We start from the raw sequence: 19941 nt of genomic DNA, 5'->3' as shown, positions 1-19941 counted from the left end.
ATGTCAGTGTGGGGGGGGGGCAGGGGTGGGTGGTGGTGGTGGTGATGTTGTCTTATGTAGAAGGGGAATGTATGTCATCTGTCCCCTTCTCCAGCTATCAGCAAATCCGTGCCGAGGGGATGGAGACACTGTGGGGACACAGCCAGCAAGTAGAACCTTGTTGTTTAGCAAGTTTTCTGTGTCTTCCTTTCTTACTGTGTCTTCTGTAGTTGAGGAATGGGGTTTTCAAGAATGGATTTTTGAAGGATCAAGAACAATAGGTCCTTTTGCTATAGCAGAGCCTGTTACTTGCAAACCCCACATTCATTTCCCCACCGTCTCCTCCTCTTTAGCAGAAATCTGACTTTGCTTATATTTTACCCTATGGGAAAGGTAATCCCATCCTCAGCTCAAAGGTAACTAAGTAATTCTAGGCAATAATTACTGTCTCATTTTGTTTGCTAATGGTTAGTGGAGAGCGGGCTGCTGGCTTGGACCTCGCCAAGGAAACGGGCGGGGAAATTTTCTCATGACCTTTAGGTAAGATTTTCAGACCTTAAAGGAAACATCCAGGAAAGATAGTCTTTTCTTCCCCTGGACTTTGTTATTCCGCATGTAATGGCTGGAATTGCAGCAGCCATCATGAAACATGAGGAACACTAGTCTGGGAACAATATTGACTTACTATGGTGGCAGAGCAGGATGGAACAAAAATAAGGAAAGAATCCTAAAAACCTCTATACCTAATAACTTCTATTTTGAAAGAGGATATATTTTCTTTATTTATTTGTAGGAGAATATGTTTTCCTTATTGTTTGAATTAGGTTGGGTTTTCTGTTACCTGAAACAAAAGCAACTTCACTGATGTATGGAGATATTACATAAACGATCATGGAAATTCTTTTTTTTTTATGTTTATTTATTTTGAGAGAGACAGAGCATGAGTGGGGGAAGAGACAGAGAGGGAGGGAGAGAGAGAATCCCAAGCAGGCTTCCTGCTGTCAGCTCAGAGCCCGACACGAGGCTCAATCTCACAAACCATGAGATCATGGCCTGAGCCAAAACAAGAGTTGGACGCTTAACTGACTGAGCCACCCAAGCACCCCATAATCATGGGAATTCTGTAGTCATGGCTAAGCCAGTTGTTCTTAGAGTGCAGGTCCTCCGTTTTCCTGTCCTGTCTCTCGACACCTGGTGGGCATGAGGCAACACTAGCCCAGAAAGTTGATGAACTTAGCATGGTGTATTTTCCTTGCATATCACATGTGCAACATACGCAAACGCGCGCGCACACACACACACACACACACACACACACACACACAGAAGAATATGAAAAATGCCAAGAAGCCAACTCTACATAGCCAAGTCAAGCATGGAGGGCTAGAAAGTTCCTTATTAATTCAAACCAACAAGAATCAGGTAGCTGTACTTTGGCAAAGGGAGAATGACTAAATTGAGGCTACACAGTTTCTAGAGGTATCAAGGCCCAGCTCCAATGTCACATTCTCTGTGAAAGTTCCCTTGAGCCTGTTAGGCCAAGTTCATCACCCCTTGTTCCTCTTCTCCTACTGCTATATTCATATCTCTAGTGAGCCACTTCCACAGGGTATCAGAACAAGCAGGCCAGTGTTTGGTTCCCTTGCTAGATTGTGAGTTCCCATGGAGCAGGGTGTTTGTCATAGCCTTTGTTGTATTTATTCATTTAATAGCTATTTGTTGAGTAGCTACTACGTGCCAGGCGTTGAGCTGGGGACTGAAGATGTAGAATAAGGAAAAGCAGATATACCCCTACCGTCATGGAATTTAGAGTCTACTCGGAGACAAACAATCTAATTATCGCAATAATCGATTCATTTCTTGCTCCTGACCAAATGGCAGGCGCTCAGTAAGAGCCCAGTAATTATCAGTTGAATAATTAGTCACAGAGTTTTCAATATTCCACAGGGTCTCTTATGCTCCTGAAGGCTAGTCTCAGTTCATATTGTAGGGGAAAGTCTCCCAGAGGCAAGCAGGATCCGGACTCAGTGTGCAGGCTCTTTTCAAGCCTCTGCTTGCGTTGTGCTTCCTACTGTCCCATTGATCAAAGCAGATTGTGTGGCCAGGCTCAAGGCCCATGTGGAAAGAGGTTACACTTTTGCATGAATATAGAAAAGGGGGATTAATTTGAGGCCATTACTGTACCAATCTGCTACACTATTTTAAGTTGTGGGTTGTGGTATGAAAATCTTAAACGCAGCCAAGGAATTTAAACAATGGTTATTTGAATCCAAGAAGAAGTTTCTTGCTACAAATTCACACTCAAACTGAAATTTGCTTCAGGCATTTTAAGTGGAAAATAATGCTGTGGTTCACAGCGGACAGTGAATCTAAGCCTTTGGTCTTAAACCTTTACACAGTGCTTTGATGAGAGAGGGGGGGATTGACAACCAAGTGTGGCTCTTCCCCCAGCATTTGTACTATGTACAGTGAGGACAGTCTTCTCTTGTGATGTTCGTAATAAGAATAATTGACTCTTCTCCCCCTCCCACCTCCCCACATCCAGAGGAGACCTTTCTAAATTGAATGGTTGGCCCATGCCACCAATACTTGCTATAAATTTTGAAACTTGCAATCAATAACCAACACCTCTTCTCTTTTGCATTATAACAAATTAGTTTTTAGGTTGGGCTCAGAGCATAAATTCTTAAAAAAAATAGGATAAAAAGAACACATAAATAAATAAGGCCTAACTTTAAAGCAGACTCTTAACCCTTAAACGTCTGTATAAACTAAAATGTCTATGTGTATTTTATTTGGAGACGGATGTGATGAAAACAAAACGTGTTCTAGATCTGAATGGAGAGTTAAAAACTAACTATGTGGGTCTGGTGGAAAGATTATCTACCCAAAAGCATCTACATAATTCCATATCCTGGTCCAAAAGTTAATATAAAAGTCAATTGGTTAATACTAAAAATGGAACAGCTCTAGAGCTAGAACTAATTTGAGGACCGAATCATCCTGTGTTCTTGTTGATAAATCTGCGACTCTTTCTGAGTTTTGTGTAATAAGGAACTTGTAAATCACAGAATACATGGCATATGAGAAAATTCTGGAAATGGCTGAAATTGGCTCAGACTTACTACAACCACGTTACTTATAGTGTCTTTGAACTCAACAAAACATACAAGGCACATACACACACGTACACAGGAAGATGAGGGTTAAATAGGAGTGCCAAACCCATTTGGGTTTCTCCATTTGATTTTGATTATAAAAGCCATCCAGAGGGTTTAAATAAGGGCTCTTAGGAGAATGGGCAGAGGCTCCTAGCACAAGTTCAGTAGGGCTACTATGTATATGTAGAAGCAAGACTAAGTCCCATGTTAACACTTTGAGATACTTCTTCAGGATGGGTTAGCCTCTAACACTTACACGTCCTCCACATTCTGCTCACAATTCATATACATGGCATGTGGACGTCATTTCTCTTCTCTGTCAAACCTCTGAGTATTCCATGGACTCCATTTTCTATGGACCAAACTGAGGTTTGAACTTTAGAAACTAACCTACTGGAGTAACGAGATACCCAGATTATGGGCTTCTTCTTGCCTGTGATTTGTATACTGACCAGACAAAGAAGCATAAAGAATGTTGCAGAATTAAAAGTGAATCTGCCTTTCCTTAATATGGTGGGTTTTTTTTTTTTTTTTTAACATTTGTCAATTCAAAATTTGAAAGTATTCATCTTCTTGTCCGTGGCATTGATAGCATTCACTCAAGGTCACCTGGAATTTGAGTTTTTAATCAAACTAGAAATCATTTTTGTTCTGAAGCATACTTTAAAGTTCCAACTATGATGACTTAATCATCACATCCAAAAATTGCTTCTGGCTCCTTGTGAAAATTGCTTCTTTGTATGAGGATTCTGTTATAATGTAAAGGGTATTACATTCCTGGAAATAACATAATGATGTATATAATGGAGATAAGGACATTAGATAGACCAGAATGGAATGAATATTTAAAAGTGCAAGATGCCATTCAGATGACCCCCTGAACATCTGTAACTGTTGTGCAATCCTGCCTTACAATCATGAGATGTGAATAGGGAGGAGCCTTGAAATCATTGGATTCAATATCCCCAATTATATTTGTGGAAACTTTGGCCCAGAGAAGTTGTTCAAAGTCACTTATTCAAGGTCCTTCAACTAGTTTGGCCAAGGAGAAAGCCAAAGTTTTATGACTTTCAATACAGGGAACTTTCTCCACATCACCAAACTTTTTCTTATGTAATATAGCACAAGAGTGTTGGAAAATATGAGTGTTAAGAAAAATTGATAGATTTACCTTATAGTTTTAGCAGACAAGAAAACCAGAAGAGCATCCTTAATAATGACAAATATGACAGCATTGGTTCTAAAACAACATTGAATAGTATTTTTATCCAACCAGTCTATCTATTTAATAGACAGATATTTTTTAAGTATCCACTATGCACATAAAATACCCAATCTATTACACAAATAAAACAGATGGGCTTGTAATGGATTTGTAGCTTTTGACTTTCTGTAGATAGCATTCAACATGAAACTGTTTCAGGTAGGAACAGGGATAAAGGAGAAAGCATAAGGTTCAGATTTGGCAAGGCTTCTGGGAAAAGATAGGTTATGAATAATTAGAAGACACAGGGATGATATTTGAGGGTTGTGAATAGAAAGAACTCTCTATTCAAGAGGTCTGGCAGTGAGGGAAAATAGAGTTCTTAAATGGGTCCTATGTGTTTCCTCCTCTAGAGTGGAGGAAATTAGCCCAAGGGTCTGGGGAGTTGGTGGTGATTACCAAATGGACGTGCGTTTGTCAGAGGACCTACAATGGCTTGATGTCAGTGACAATGCCTCCTGAGTTCTGGAAAGCCCAGCAGGAAGCCTGAAGCCCTGTGTTGTGCAGGCTGTGGTGTTGGTGACGGTCTTAAAATAAGCAGAGAGCTGGAAGTGATTAAAACTGTGGAAAGGAAGAGAAACATAAGAAGAACATAAGAGAAGATTTATTACGTGAGCAGCCCAAACAAGAGTGGGACAGGACAGAAATGACAAAGGTTCCAAGAGAGACTTCTGCACACCCTGGAGGTGGAATCCATGTTATCAGCACAAAATATTGGAACGGGTTTTTTGTATGTTTCTTTTATGAATATATTTAACAAGGAAACATATTAAAATCCAGTGTTAATTTTTAAGGTTTTCCAGATATATTGCTTATATCTATAAGCATTCCAGGTCCTGTCTTAATAGCAATATAGATTAAAGTGAAGAATTTCATAGTTTAAGAAGAGAGGATCATTTATTGGCTTTCCACCCAGTTTTCCACTTTTATGGATGAGGAAGGTGTGATAAGGGTGGCTCCTAGCACCACCGTGTCCTAGGAAACTTTCAAATGAGGACTTGCCGAATGGATGTGTACTGCTGCTCAATGTCTTGGGGCACCTGGGTGGTGCAGTCGGTTAAGCGTCTGACTCTTGATTTCGGCTGAGGTCATGATCTCATGGTCATGAGGTCGAGCCCGGCATTGGACTCTGTGCTGAGTGTGGCGTCTGCTTGTGGTTCTCTCTCTCCCTCTGCCCCTCCCCCTGCTTGCATGCTGTCTCTTTCTCTCTCTCTCTCGGTCTTAAAACAAAACAAAGTCATGTGGACAGAGACATCGAGAAGCAGAAGTGTACCTGAGTTCAGGTCTCACAAAGACCTGGCTGTGACTGTCCCCACATGGGTCTGAGTAACCATGGGACAGAGGGGATGTAAAATACAAGGGGCAGTTTTGTTGCTCAAAGAGAGCAATTTCATCTTCAGCATAATATGAGTACTGAGTCGGGTCTAATGGTTTGATGATGTTTAGTGTAAATTTCAGTTAATGCACACATTCAGTTAACCAGGTCACTAGTTGTAACCATTCTGGGTAAGTAGGCGTTAATGTAGTGTGAACATGTTTATCAGGCTAATCATGACTTTTAACTATGGGTTGCAGGCCGTGGACACTCCAGGGAGACCCAAGGAAGAGGAAACGGGGTTCTCACCTTGTCCCCTCCAGCGTTTACACAGACAACCCTCTCCCCCACCTTAGCTCCTTAGTGATGGCAGAGACCCCCCCACCCCCACCCCCACCCCAGGGGCATTTTAGAGCTAGATTCCTGACCCTCCTCCTAGACTTTCTGTTTAAGTTAGTCTTTTTTTTTTTTTAAACATTTATTTATTTTTGAGAGACAGAGGAGTGGGAGAGGGGCAGAGAGAGAGGGAGACACAGAATCCAAAGCAGGCTCCATCCAGGCTCTGAGCTGTCAGCACAGAGCCCGACACGGGGCCCAAACCCATGAACCATGAGATCATGACCTAAGCCGAAGTCAGATGCTTAACCAACTGAGCCACCCAGATGCCCCTCAGCTAGTCTTAGAATGGGGCCCAGAAATCTGTCGTTTTAAAGTCCCACAGGTAATTCAAATATACAGCCATTTGGGAACCACAGCTTGTAACATACCATATTAAATGCCATTTTGCAAAGACTTAAAAGCAGAATTGATGTAAATTCTTCTAACGAGACCAGTCCCCAAGGAGTCCTGTAATAATACGCTATGGAAGTCTTGGTCCAGACCAAGCATGCTTTTCACCTAGAAAGTCTTCTTTGTCCCCCTTACCAATGCAAACCAGGGACAAGCGATTGAAATTGTACACGTCATCTGGTGGTAGTTACTGTTGTGCTCAGGATTTTGGAAAGACTTCTGTTTATTTGGCATGTTCCACACAAGCCTGTCAGCCCCTGGGGATTTGTGGCATTTGCAGAACTTACAAGCAGGCAACATAAAAATATATAATTCATAGAGTGAACTATTTTGGAGCTCCCTTCACTTTTACAAATTGGCCATAAAATAGAAACCACAGACATAACATTCGTATAACCATAGTTGCCAAGAATGAAGAATCGTTTGGGGAGTGGGGGAGGATGAGGACTTTTAGTGTGTACTTCTTTATAGGGCATCCAAAGAAAGAGTAAGTGTTAGAAATTTGTTTGCGAAAGATAATGGTAATATTACAGTTGGGATATAGTTTTCTGCCTGATCCTTGGCAAGTATCTGTTGAAAAAAAATGGGGATGTTGGAGTTGACCTTAAGAGGCCTTTAAAAATCATTCAGCTTGTCTTTGAGGGGCATCTGCTTGTCTTGATAGGCATTTCAGGTGTATTTAGGATTTCACGTGTGTTTTACTATGACTTACTGCTTCCTGTTTTTCCCTTTCCTGGTGGAAGTGCTCCACAATATGCAAGGCTCTGTGACTGCCTACAGTAGACTAAGGGGAGGAGTGAAGGGAACACCACATTCTTCTGCTCTCCTTCACCCATTAGCCGCTTTGACATTCTGGGATTACGTTCACGTCTAAAACATGTCCTCTGGAAGCAAAAGGAGAGGCTGTGTGACTCCTGTCAGTTCCACCTGTGCATTCCAGTGACTTGGGTAATGGATGCGTAATGGCCGATGACACTGGATGACGTGGTAGACTGTTGAAAAATAGCATTGAATGGAGTTGGATGCATTCAAGATATAAAAGAGGAGATGGTCAGTCTCACAGAAGTCACACTAAAAATTATTTCACCATTTGATGTTATATATTAGAGTGTCGTCTTGGGGTCCAGAGAGCTGTGAGCTGGGCTTTAGTTGTTATGTGCCACTCTTTGACCTTGAAAATGCCAAACGATCTCTCTGAGCCTCGGTTTGTTCATCTAAAAATAGTCACGGTATCTCCCTCACAGGGTACTCGAGAGGATGAAAAGATGACATAAGAGAAAGCCCTCGCCAAGCCAAACACATTGGGCTGAGTGTGACAATGACAAAGAGTAGGAGTGCTGGGGTGGGGAGGGGATTGGAGCGGGTGGGTTATTCTAAATTGCTCTAGACCTCAAACTCTGTTCCTCTGTGAATCCGTGATCTATAGAGAAGAGAGGGGCACACTGGGAGTCCCTTAGGGGCAATTAATGATGCTTAAATTATTTGATAATTTAACCTTCTAGAGAGATGTGCAACTAGAGTAAAGACAATTACACTCTCTGACTCAGTATTGTTAACAAGGATTAAAAGCCTTTACCTGGCACAAAGCCTAGCACAGGGTCAGGGTCAGCCTTTCATAAAAATCAGTTCCTTCCCCCCTACTTTTCCGGAATGAAGGCTTCAAAAAAAAAAAAAAAATGACAATGATTTTTAAAACAGACCTTCAGGAGCGGATCTATAGCTCTACTCAAGCGGGGATGAATCTACTTGTTGCCGTTCCGAATTTTAACACCTTATCCAACATCAGCACATTGATTTAGCCTGCTAAACTTGCCAATTTCCAGAGCATTACATAGGTTCTTTTAGAAAATGATTTAAAAGCCCCATCCTAACTTTGAGAAAGGTTTATGTTTGTGATGATGTATGTTGTGTCTTTAACAATAACCAGACTGATTCCAGAAGCTTCATCTAAAAACACATTTTCTAGCTCAGTTTTTATACCCTGTAGCTGTATATTGGTGTTTACAGAAATGGTATAATAGAGTCACAGTGGGGATGTTCAGCTCTCTTTTATTTTCAAATATTATTGTAGATACAGCTGCAGGAACAATGTGGGGAATTTTTGTTTTTATGGAAGTGTTCTTTTTTTTTTTTAACCAAGTTCTGATTGACATGTAACATTATGTTAGTTTCAGATGTATGACATGATGATTTGATATTTGTATACATTGCAAAATGATCACCACAATAAGTGTAGTTAAATCTGTCACCATACATAAAGAATTTTTTTCTTGTCAGGACAAAAGTGTTCTTAAATAACAAATATTTATAACTGTTATGTGAGAGCCTCCCACAAGACTAATGATGGAATTGGAATGAAAAGTTTTTCAAAAGTCAACAAACAACTAGAAGGTTTATAATAATATCTTTAGTTATCAGCAAAAGGAAATAGATGGGAAGCCTGCCACGGTGTAATTACCCACAAAATTCAGGAGAAATTAAGTGTTTTCACCAAAGGTTTGTGCCTCTCGGTTCTTCATTTAAATCTTCTGAGATACACCTGTACTCTTGGAATAAAGTGCTTGGGTATGCGATAACTCATCTTGGTCAGCAATTCAGACGGAACGAGCGCTCTCCGTTGCTGTTCTATACTGTGCTAGAGGACAAGGAAAGACACACTGATCGCAATTCTTAAGCCGTTTATTTTTTCAAAGAAATTAAAACTTGTCTTTATATCAGCAGCTCTGTCACAACTGCAGTCTAAACCCCAGCCTGGTGATTATGGAAAGTCCAGCTTGCAAACGCTATTGACATCCTGTTATATTTCAGCCTCCCTGGATCATAACCTCATGAGGAAGAACATATCTGATTTATCTGAGTATCTGAGCTTCCGCAGTTGTTGTCAGAAAGCGCTAATTTTGGGGTACTCACTGATAAAACCATAAGTACAATGACCTATTAGAATGATTATCCTTTTACCCTGATGCCTTTTATATTAGCATTTGGGTAGAAAGATCAGCTGTGTTTGAAGATTCTCCCGGTCTCACATTTTAGCAGAATCATTGTGTTAATCATTGTTAAATAGCATAATAAGCCCTCAGAGGATCTAATCAATCAATGTTTGTTGAAGCCCTATATTTATATACATGGCATGTTCTAGGCAATATGAGGACACACAATAGAAGATACTGACTGGTTCTAAAGAAACAAGGTGTTGCTCATTAAAAAAAAAATTCTGGAAGAATTATATCAAAATGGTACATGATGGGTTGCTAAGTGAGTGATAGATATAATGTTTTACTCCAATGACAACTAGCCTTTAAGCTCCAAATTTATGAAATGCTCCTCTATATAAATGTAAATATAAATATAAAATATTTCATAAAAATAAGTAAGCCTGTAATTACAGAGGCAAAATTCATATTACATACAGTAGGCACGTTTGGGGTATATGTATATTTATATTATACTATATTCTTTAGCTTGTGGCCTTCTGTTATGGGTACGTGCTGAATGAAGGACTCTTGGTTAACATTTGTCAGTTCTTACTCAATGCTGAGCATTCAAAATGGAAATATTTTTATTGGGGATATAAATATTTAATCAGATGCTTTTCATAATGGCTTCTTAGTCTCTAAGAATCATTTAAACTGGGCAATTAGAAAAACAAAAGAGGGGCACCTAGGTGACTCAGTCAGTTAAGCATCCAACTCTTGATTTCGCCTCAGGTCCTGACCTCATGGTTCATGAGATCAAGCCCCACGGTGGCCTCTGCACTGACAGTGCGGAGCCTGCTTGGGGTTCCCTCTCTCTCCCTCCCTCTCACTGCCCCTCCCCTGCTTGTGCACATGCTCTCTCTCTCTCAAAATAAATAAACTTAAAAAAAAAAAAGAAAAAGAAAGAAAAGGCATCTATATTGGGAAACTATCTCTGTTTGCAGATGACATGATCTTGTATATAGAAATTCCTAAAGAATCCACCCATAAAAGCTATTAGAGCTAATAAATGCATGCAACAAGATTGCATAACACAAGATTGATGTACAAAAATAAACTGTTTTTCTATCAGTGAACAGTCAATCCAAAAATGAAATTAAGAGAATAATTCCATTCATAACAGCATCAAAAAGAATAAAAGGAGTATTAGGCTTGTACATTGGAAGCTACAAAACATCAGTGAAACAAATGAAATGAGAACTAAATAAGTGGAAAGATATCCCATGTTCATGGACTGGAAAACTATTATTAAGGTGGTAGTAGTCCCCAGAATGATCTACAGTTTCAACACAATCCCTATCAAAATTTCAACTGCCTTTTTTTTGCAGAAATTGACAAACTGGTCCTAAAATTCATATGAGATGCAAGGGACCCAGAATAGCCAAAACTATGTTGAAAAAAAACAAAGTTAGAGGGACTCCCCCTTTTCAATTTCAAATCTTACAACAAAGCAATAGTAATCGAGACTCTGCGGTATTGGCATAAGAATAAACACATAGATCAATGGGGTAGAATTGAGAGCTCAGAAATAAACTCATACATTTATGGTTAGTGGATTTTCAACAGGGTGCCAAACAATTAAATGGAGAAAGAAGCGTCTTCAATAAATGGTGCTGGGACAAATGGATATTCACATGCAAAAAGAATGAAGTTAGATCACTAGCTCACATCACACACAAAATAAACTCAACATGAATTAAAGACCTAAATGTTTTAGGCCACTAAAAATATAAAATTCTTAGGAGAAAACATTCTTGGGTTAGGCAATGATTTCTTAGATATGATACCCAAAGCACAAGTCACTAAAGAAAAATTAGATACATTGAACTTCATCAAAATTAAAAACTTTTGTACTTCAAAGGACACGGTCAAGAAAATGAAAAGGAAACCCATAGAATGGGAGAAAATATTTGCAGATCATATATTTGCAAATCCAGAATAAACATAGAACTTTTGAAACTCAATAATAAAAAGACAAATAGCCCAGTTTTAAAACGGGCAAATGATTTAAACAGGTATTTCTCCAAAAAAAATATACAAATTTCCAATAAGCACGTGAAATATGGTCAACATCATTAGTCATCAGGGAAATTCAAATCAAAACAATGAGATACTACTTCACATCCATTAGGATGGCTATAAAAAAAAACAGGCAAAAACAAGTGTTGGCAAGGATGTGGAGAAATTGGAACTCTCGTGCATTGCTGGTGGAAATATAAAATGGTGCAGCTGTATTGAAAACAGTTTGGAAGTTCTTCAAAAAATTAAACAGAATTGCCATATGATCCAGCAGTTCCACTCCTAGGATATACTCAAGGTGAATCGAAAACATATGTTGACACAAAAACTTATACACACATGTTCATTGCAGCATTATTCATGGTAACCAAAAGGTGGAAACAATCCAAATGTCCATCAACTGATGAATGTATAAACCTGATATGGTATATCCATACAATGTAATATTATTCAGCCATATAAAGTACAGATTCATGCTACAGTATAGATGAATCTTGAGCGCATTATGCTAACTTAAGCCAGACACAAAAGGTCACATATTTTATGATTCTATTTATAAGAGATGTCCAGAATACTATAGGCAAAATCATGGAGTCAGAAAGCAGATAAATGGTTTCACGGGACCAAAGTAGTGAGGGAAATGAAAAGTGACTGTTAATGGGTAGGGAGTTTCTTTCAGGGATGATGAAAATGTTCTGGAATTAGGTAGTGGTGATGGTTGCTCAACTGTATGAGTACATTAAAACCACTAAATGGTCCACCGTGGAAGGGTGAGTTTTTATTGATATCTCGATTTTTTTATTGCTATCTCAATATTTTTCCTTGAGCACTCTACAAACGAAGTTCTAATAAAGCATAATATAACTTGCAAAAGCATACTGTCATCACAGCACATATTTATATATTTTGTTCCTAAGAAGAAACAAAAGAAGCTTCATAATTAGGCTTAGGATTGGCGTAAAAGCTTACCAGTTGTAAGTGTCGGTGCAGAAAGGTAATGAGTCCGCCATCTGTCCCGAGTCGTACTATGAGGACAACCATGAGTCCAGTGCTCCTGTTCTCTCTTTGACTTGACATGGACCCTTCTCGCTTAGATTGATCAGACATTTGTTGTCCTGAAACTGAGGGAAGAATCCCAAGTATTTTCACCCGAGGTCTCATATTTGCTCTCTCGTTCTTTCCCAGGTGCTACCTTTCCCGAGCCAGGTCGTGTACAACAGGGTAGGCAAGTGTGGGAGTCGTACTGTGGTCTTGCTTCTGAGAATCTTGTCAGAGAAGCACGGATTCAATTTGGTCACGTCAGACATTCACAACAAAACCAGGCTTACTAAAAATGAACAAGTAAGTTGTCGCTGCCCGTGGTTAAACTGTGCTTTGTGTCAATTCATTTGTGTAATGAGTGGGTGCCTTACAAGACATCCTTCAAACACCTAACAAATGAATAACAGAGTTGGAATGTCATACTGTATTTTTGGCCGAGTGTTGAAGGAAATGTAAGTTAAAGTCTGAAGGCAGTCTTTAGACAGGAAGTTCCCCTGAAGGGATACTTTTATTAAGATGGGTGAAGGACAGTATACACTCATCATTGTCTATTTAGCTAAAATTAGCCATGCGTAATTCTCAAATGGTTACACCACTGAGCTATAAATAATGCCGACATCCTGACAACAAAAGTAGGAAAACTATTTTCATTATTTCTTCTTTTCCATTTTTTCACACTTAGGGTTATACTACAGAGAAAGCTCTCTTTGGTCCAGGAATCCGATTGGTTGATGGGGGCAGGAACTTCTTGCTATGGGTGAGCTCAGGGGGTCTTGAGTTTCCAAAGCAGCATTTGGCATATTCAGTGGAAGCCAAAGAATTACCCCATTTCCCAGGAAGAGTTCTGTCTGGTTTCTTTGTTTATTTGTTTGTTGAGAGAGAGAGGGCGTGAGCTAGGGGCAGGGAGAGAGAATCCCACAGGTGGCAGAGAGGAAGAAAGAGGGAGAGAAGGAAGCGGGATTCACCCGAAGCAGGGTTTGTGTTCACCCGAAGTGGGGCTCCAACTCATCTGATGTGGGGCTCCAACTCACGAACCTTGAGATCATGACCTGAGCCAAAGTCAGATGCTTAACTGACTGAGCCGCCCAGGCGCCCCAAGAATTCTGTCATAACGTAGCCCAATGATGTGAGTGGGCATGCTGGCAGTAGATTAGGGGTGCTGTAGTCTGCCAGGAAGCTATGAAGACAGATTTTACTCCGTAAGTTTATAGAAAAGCAGGGTCCACAGTCTCCACTGAGGTGCTTTGCTCACGTACAGAAGTTAGGCGCAGTGCTGGCACAATCATTTTACAGGGTCAGATGTGTTTGCCTAGTCTCACGAAGTTGCTTCTGTCCCCTTAGATACTTAGGATGTATGAGTAGCCACCAGCATAGGTCAGGCTTCCTCAGACAACAGAACCAAAAGGATGGAGATATCTATACTGATAGATAGATAGATAGATAGATAGATAGATAGATAGATAGTTTATTATGAGGAATTGGCTAATCCAATAACAGAGCCCAAGAAGTCCCACAATCTGCCATCTGCAAGCTGGAAACCCAGGGAAGCCATTGGTCTAATTCAGTCTTACTCCAAATGTGAAGGCTTGAGAACCAGGGGAGTCAATGATGTACTCCCAGTACAAGGGCAGGAGAAGATAAGATGTGATATCCAAGCTTAATCAGTGAGGCAGGAAAAACAGGGAGAACTCCTTCCTCTACATATTTTGCTGTTCAGGACTTCAAGGGATTGGATGGTGCTCACCCACGCTGGGGAGGGTGATCTACTGTATCGCTTGACGATCTATTTTACTGAGTCCACGGATTCAGATGCTAATCTCATCTGGAAACGGCCTCGCAGACACACCTAGAAATATTATTTAATATTGGTACCCTTGCCATATGGGTACCCCTCAAGCGGACGCACGATATTACCCATCACGCCACCCAGTGAGTATGGAAATATTTGGGGAATAAACATGGCACATGGTTTACTATCAGATTGAAACCATAATTATGAACATTTTTACCCATGGCTACTTTTTTTCTGGCATAATCCTCACCTTTGAGGCATTCAAAACCTCACAAACAGAAGGGATCTCATTATTCATTTATGATAGCCTGTCATTCTTTTTTATCTTGGGGGCTAGTACGACTCTTTTAAGACAGCAACATAGCCAGTAGTCCTTGCTGTAAAGCTAGTATGTTCAGTGTCTTCCAGTGTAGAGATCAAAAAGCCCATGCCTTTGAAAACTTCCATGAAAGGCTGAGTATCAAGTTTGAATAGTCATTCCCAATTAGCAAAAAATATTTTGAGATCGGCCCTTATAGGTTGTGCGGTAGGCTTGCAATAGAAAAATTACACTTGGTGACATTTAAGGACATCACATTTTATGAATAACCTTAGTAGGGGTAGGTTCTCTTTAATTTCCTTGCCTGATCAAAAAACTGTTATTATCAGGCTAGTTATGCCCTTTTCACTGCCTGAAAGAGAGTGACTATAAATAAATAGCCTATGTTATTGCAGTTTTATTACAATTATTAAATTTGTCTTTCCTTGGAGCCCTAGGTCTTTGGGTCTGCGTATGGATTACTTTAAAATATTCCTATGCGTGGTAAGGGGAAACCGCTCAGTTCTCAGATGCCTCATCAAACTCTGTAGCTTAACTTTAGTTCCCACTGCTAAAAGGGTACAAATAACCCAGAAAGAACAGGACAAAGGGAACTGAAGTATTAGACACTGGGATGTTCAGGAAGGCCCTAGGAGAGAAAGGACAATAGATATAAATATACTGGGGCTTTGCACAGATAAACCTACTTTGTTTCCTACGGGAAGCAAACATGAGAAAGTGAAATACAGTTGTAACTGTCATGGGAAGCATTTTAGACATAAAGACAACAGTAATTTACTAATGCTATGTACATTGTTACATCTAGAAGGGGTTAAAGACAAAGTCATCCTCTTCTAAAAGAGAGGTTAGCTCTCATCTGTTTGGAATGATTGGCTTGTCTGGAAGCCAGGGAACAGACTAGACAATCTTTTAAGGTTCTTTCCAGCCCTGTGATTCTGTGATATATTTATACAACTTCTAGCAGAATCTGTGTATGGTGTAGTTGAAACATTTCTGATTCCTGTGGTCAGTGTGACCTAGAATATATTTCATTACTTAGTTATTCCAGATTCCTATTAAGTTATAAGGCACGTCCTAAAAACTTAAGGGACTGATAAGGTTGAAAAAAACCCAAACGATTTCGATGTGAAAGCAAATGTAAGAGTGACAGCTGTCTCTCTGCCACTAGCTGACTGGCTGTGACATGCAGAGGGAACCGAGAAGTGACAAGAACCCGGTGTGAGGAAGTCCAAGAGTGTTTAAAGGAACTGTTTTCCTCGTTATATGCACCCCTTTGGCTAAAGTTGCAAAGTGCACAAAACAAGAGGAGGAAAAGAAACATTATTTTAACCTAATATATTGAAGCAACGATTTGTGGTCAGAATAGCTCCTCTGCTTGGTAATTTATTAAAGGAAAAAGGAAGAAGTGATTTAGTAGGTGAGTGAAAACTTTACAGTCAGTGGTTCCCAACCTTCAGCAGGCGAGCTCCGAAAATGTGTTCCCATGGAAACATTGTTCTCCATAGTTCATAACAATTCCACTTCAGGTGCGGTAGGAGTTAAACAGAGTCTTGTGGGCTGGCCAGGCCTCTCTCCACCATGTAGAACAGTTCTTTTATGAGAAAATGTGTTCCGAGTTCCCAACTACTGACTTACAAATGAACTTTGGAATCGTGTCCACTATAAGACTGGAATTATCTATACCAGTCCATTCATACACAAAGGCACTTGTCTGGGCCAGAGTCAAATCTATGTATACATTTCTCCCCAGAAGATAGCTGTCATTATACACATACACACACACACACACACACACACACACACACACACACACACACACACGTAGTACTAAGTTTAACAAAGTCTATTTAATGGAATAAGACGTTGAAGGGATTATTAAAAAGGAAAGGGAGCATGAAGACACCAACTATTACAATGCCAATTAAAAGCCCATTATATCTGCCCTTATGGAAATAGAAATACCATTGAAGTTTATATTTTTAAAACTACCTCAACAGAAGAGCATAGGCAGATGCTACTGCCCAGATGCTGGGCCTTTTCGGGGCATATGACACAAGTTCATGGTGACATCATTGCATTTATACTCTGAAACCAGATTTTGAATTCTTGGGCTGGTGTAAATAAACTCTTGGAGCATGCAGATTTTGAAAGGGAACTATTTTGCGGAAGACAGGAGAGTGATCGCCAACAGACTCATAACCATCTTCGTTAATGGTCTGACACTCTCTCAGAACATCAGTCTGAGTACAGCAAAGGTCCACCCCAGGAACAGGATATAAGGATTCAGAATTATTTCATTCTTGTTGAAGAGGGGCAAAAATTGTTGGCGTGGGGGCCTAAGGAATGGAGAAAGAAAATAATTTCAGTTTTATTTATGTTGGAGCTACTGAGAATTGCAAATTGGAAACAGCACTTACTACAAGCTAATTATTTTCCTTCATTATTTCATTTAATTCTTTTGGACCAAAAATGATATGACTGAGTGAGTATAATTCTTTATTTTATGGATGGGAAAATTAAGACAACCAGATTAAGTCACTTTCCAAATGTAACATAATAGAATGTCTGTGCTGTTTGGACTTGAACCTACGTCTTCCTGAATCCAAAGCCATTCTCCTAACACAGTGGTTTTCCACTCTGGCCGCACAGCAGAATCTCCAGCGGAGCCTTTTGAAACATATAGTTGCAATGGCCCTTCTCCTGGAGATTGTGGGGTAGAGTCCAGAAAACTTTTTTTTTTTTTTTAATGAAATAAATGTCACACAGGGTTAAGACTCCTGTCAAAACTATCGTGCAGCATTGTCCTCTAAGACACTGGAAAAAAAATTTTTTTGAAGAAAATATCATGGTTAAATAAATTTAGGAAACGCTGCTCCCAGGTCCCCCTCTAGGAGATTTATAACAATTGTTCACATTTTAAAGACTGAGAATCCCTCCAGTTAAAGGCAAAGTTGACACTCTATTTATCTGGCTTTCCCCTAGAGTTTCCTAGCCTTAATTGACCAGGGGAGCCTTCATGAATGTTTGTAGCTGTCACATGCATCCCACAGAACTCCAACTCACAGCTTGGAAAATGCTGGACTAACCTATTCACTTCTGTCAATCGTGCCAGGAAAGGCTACTATTTCACTATAAACTTCACATCTGCTTTGACGCTATTCAACAGCTATTCAGATGATCAAAACCTTGAAAAGTATTCAAAGAATTGAAGAGACAGAGACCCTGTGCCCATGTGCTCTAGATTGCTTTAGTCTCTTGGTCAAAACCAGAATTTCTTCACCATGTTTTAAACCTCCCTTTGCCTTTCTCTCACCAGTGCAAGTTCAAATCCTGACTGTGTCTGTGTAGAAGTGTAACTCCAAAATGGAAAACTCACCTAAAGAAACCATGGTGGCTTTGGAAATGGTCTAGAGGCCATGAGGGCTCCTCCTGGGTTTCCCTAGGGCAGGGGCATCTGGTCTCTCTGGGTTTTTTGTGTGTGTGTTTGTTTGTTTAATGTTTATTGTTGAAAGAGAGAGAGAAAGCAGGGGAGGGGCCGAGAGGACCCAAAGCAGGCTCTGTGCTGACTGCGACATTGGGGTTGGAACCCACAAACCCATGAGATCAGGCAGGACCTGAGCCAAAGTCGGATGCTTAACCAACCGAGCCACCCAGGTGCCCCTGGCATCTCTGTTTTAACAAAGGTTCGCTCACTCCTTTATGGAGTCCGTCTCGCTATTGTTTCTTCATTTGTTTTGGTGAATACTTACTAAGGACTTACTAATAACACTGCACGTTAAGCGCCAGATGTTTGTGTACCTTATTTCTAATCCTTTAATTAACATCGTCAGGAAAGTATTATCGCCCCATTTTATAGGAAGGAGCAAGTGTTCAAGAAGAATGGGGGAGAATAAGACTCGAAAGTGAACCAGGGTCAGATCCTGGAGAACTTTGAATCCTAGGCTAAGGAGTTGGAACTTTATTCAGTGGGGAGCCATTTAATACACAGTTCTTAACCATGACAGGCATCAAAATCTTCTGGGGAGCTTTTTCACGACACATGTTTCCTGGCCCTACTACAAACAGGTATTTGTATCTTTGAGGGGAAAAAAATTCCCAAAGAAGTCTTCATGCACAATTCTAGTGAAAAATCATGGCATGAAAGGCTCTAATTATTAGAAACTTGTCTTTTTATTAAAGTGAGCACTCCACTAAGCAAGGAAAGTTCCTTTTTCACCTGAGGGTCTCTCAAACCTCCAAAGACATCACGCTTCCTCTGAAGTATTATCGAGTGGTGCCTCCTCAGAAGCCTGCACATTTATCCCTTGCTTGAAACCTGCTGGAAAAGTCTCCATAGAACGACCCTCAAAGTTTCCTGACTTTATAGTAGCTGCGACAGTGTCCGCAGGCATCGGAGCTGCTCCGACCGGACCTCGGAATCAAACCAAGGAGATTAGCAGAGAATCAATCTGTCTCCAGGCCACAGGAAGGATGAACTCTGCAAACAAGGCCTTATCTTGGATTCCTACAGACAAAAGCCGAGTCCGCGAAATGGAAACTCAGTAGAAAGAAAAGGTAAAAAGGAGGTAGAAGCAACAAGGCCTGAAAAATTCAAATGTTTTCTCCTCCCCTTCCAATTGCAGTGGCGAGATTGACTCTGCTCTTCAGACCCACCCTCTTTGCCTTGTTCATGTCATTGCCCCCCCTGGTGGACATATTCTTCATTGCAGGCATTTGTTGCCATGAGCTGAAGATGGGTAGACCATCCTGGCTGGAGCTAGACAGGCTTCTTTCCCACGCAGGAGGAAGAGGGGAAGATAACGGGAGCCTATAGCCATCCCCCCCACGCTTTGAGGTTAAAGGGCCACGGATTTCTCCCCTGAGCTGCTCCCTATTTAGCTTTGATGTGTGAAAAACATGTCTTTTCTTTCATGAAGATGTTTTCCAAATTATAGGGCGTCTAGTTACTCACAAGTGACACAAGGATTCAGACCTGACTCGGGTCAACGCTCTGTCAATTACTGTTGACAAGTATTTTCTAAAGAAGTCGGGAGCAGAGTCTTTCACTCACTAGCTGTGCTGGTAGAACCACGGGTAAAGGTTTTCTGCTATACCATCCCACCAGTTAGATTGAAAACAAAGTTTAAAATTACTTCCTCGCAGATCGTCTGCATTATACATTCTGTTTGATTCTTGCCTTTTTTTTTTTTTTAACCTCAGTTCTTTTTCATTCTCAGATGCGCTGTGATTCAACCTCTTCCTTTAGGTACATTCCATTCCATAGCTTCTCCCCCCCACCCCCGCCCCA

At 40.4% G+C, this 19941-nt stretch overlaps 1 protein-coding gene across 4 annotated transcripts in view; it reads left to right on the top strand.

Annotated features, from left to right (window-relative positions):
- UST (uronyl 2-sulfotransferase) overlaps positions 1 to 19941 on the top strand; it is a 315627-nt gene that overhangs the window by 161676 nt on the left and 134010 nt on the right. For all 4 annotated transcript variants that reach the window (XM_053904397.1, XM_019425021.2, XM_019425022.2 and 1 more), the window contains exon 3: positions 12688 to 12843. In XM_053904397.1, coding sequence (XP_053760372.1) covers positions 12688 to 12843 — 156 coding nt within the window. The remainder of the gene's footprint in view (positions 1 to 12687; positions 12844 to 19941) is intronic.

The sequence above is a fragment of the Panthera pardus genome, unplaced genomic scaffold (genome assembly GCF_024362965.1).
Source record: "Panthera pardus isolate Hobbes unplaced genomic scaffold, ASM2436296v1 HiC_scaffold_17, whole genome shotgun sequence".
NCBI classification, from domain to species: Eukaryota; Metazoa; Chordata; class Mammalia; order Carnivora; family Felidae; genus Panthera; species Panthera pardus.
This window is presented reverse-complemented; position numbering and strand designations above follow the sequence as displayed.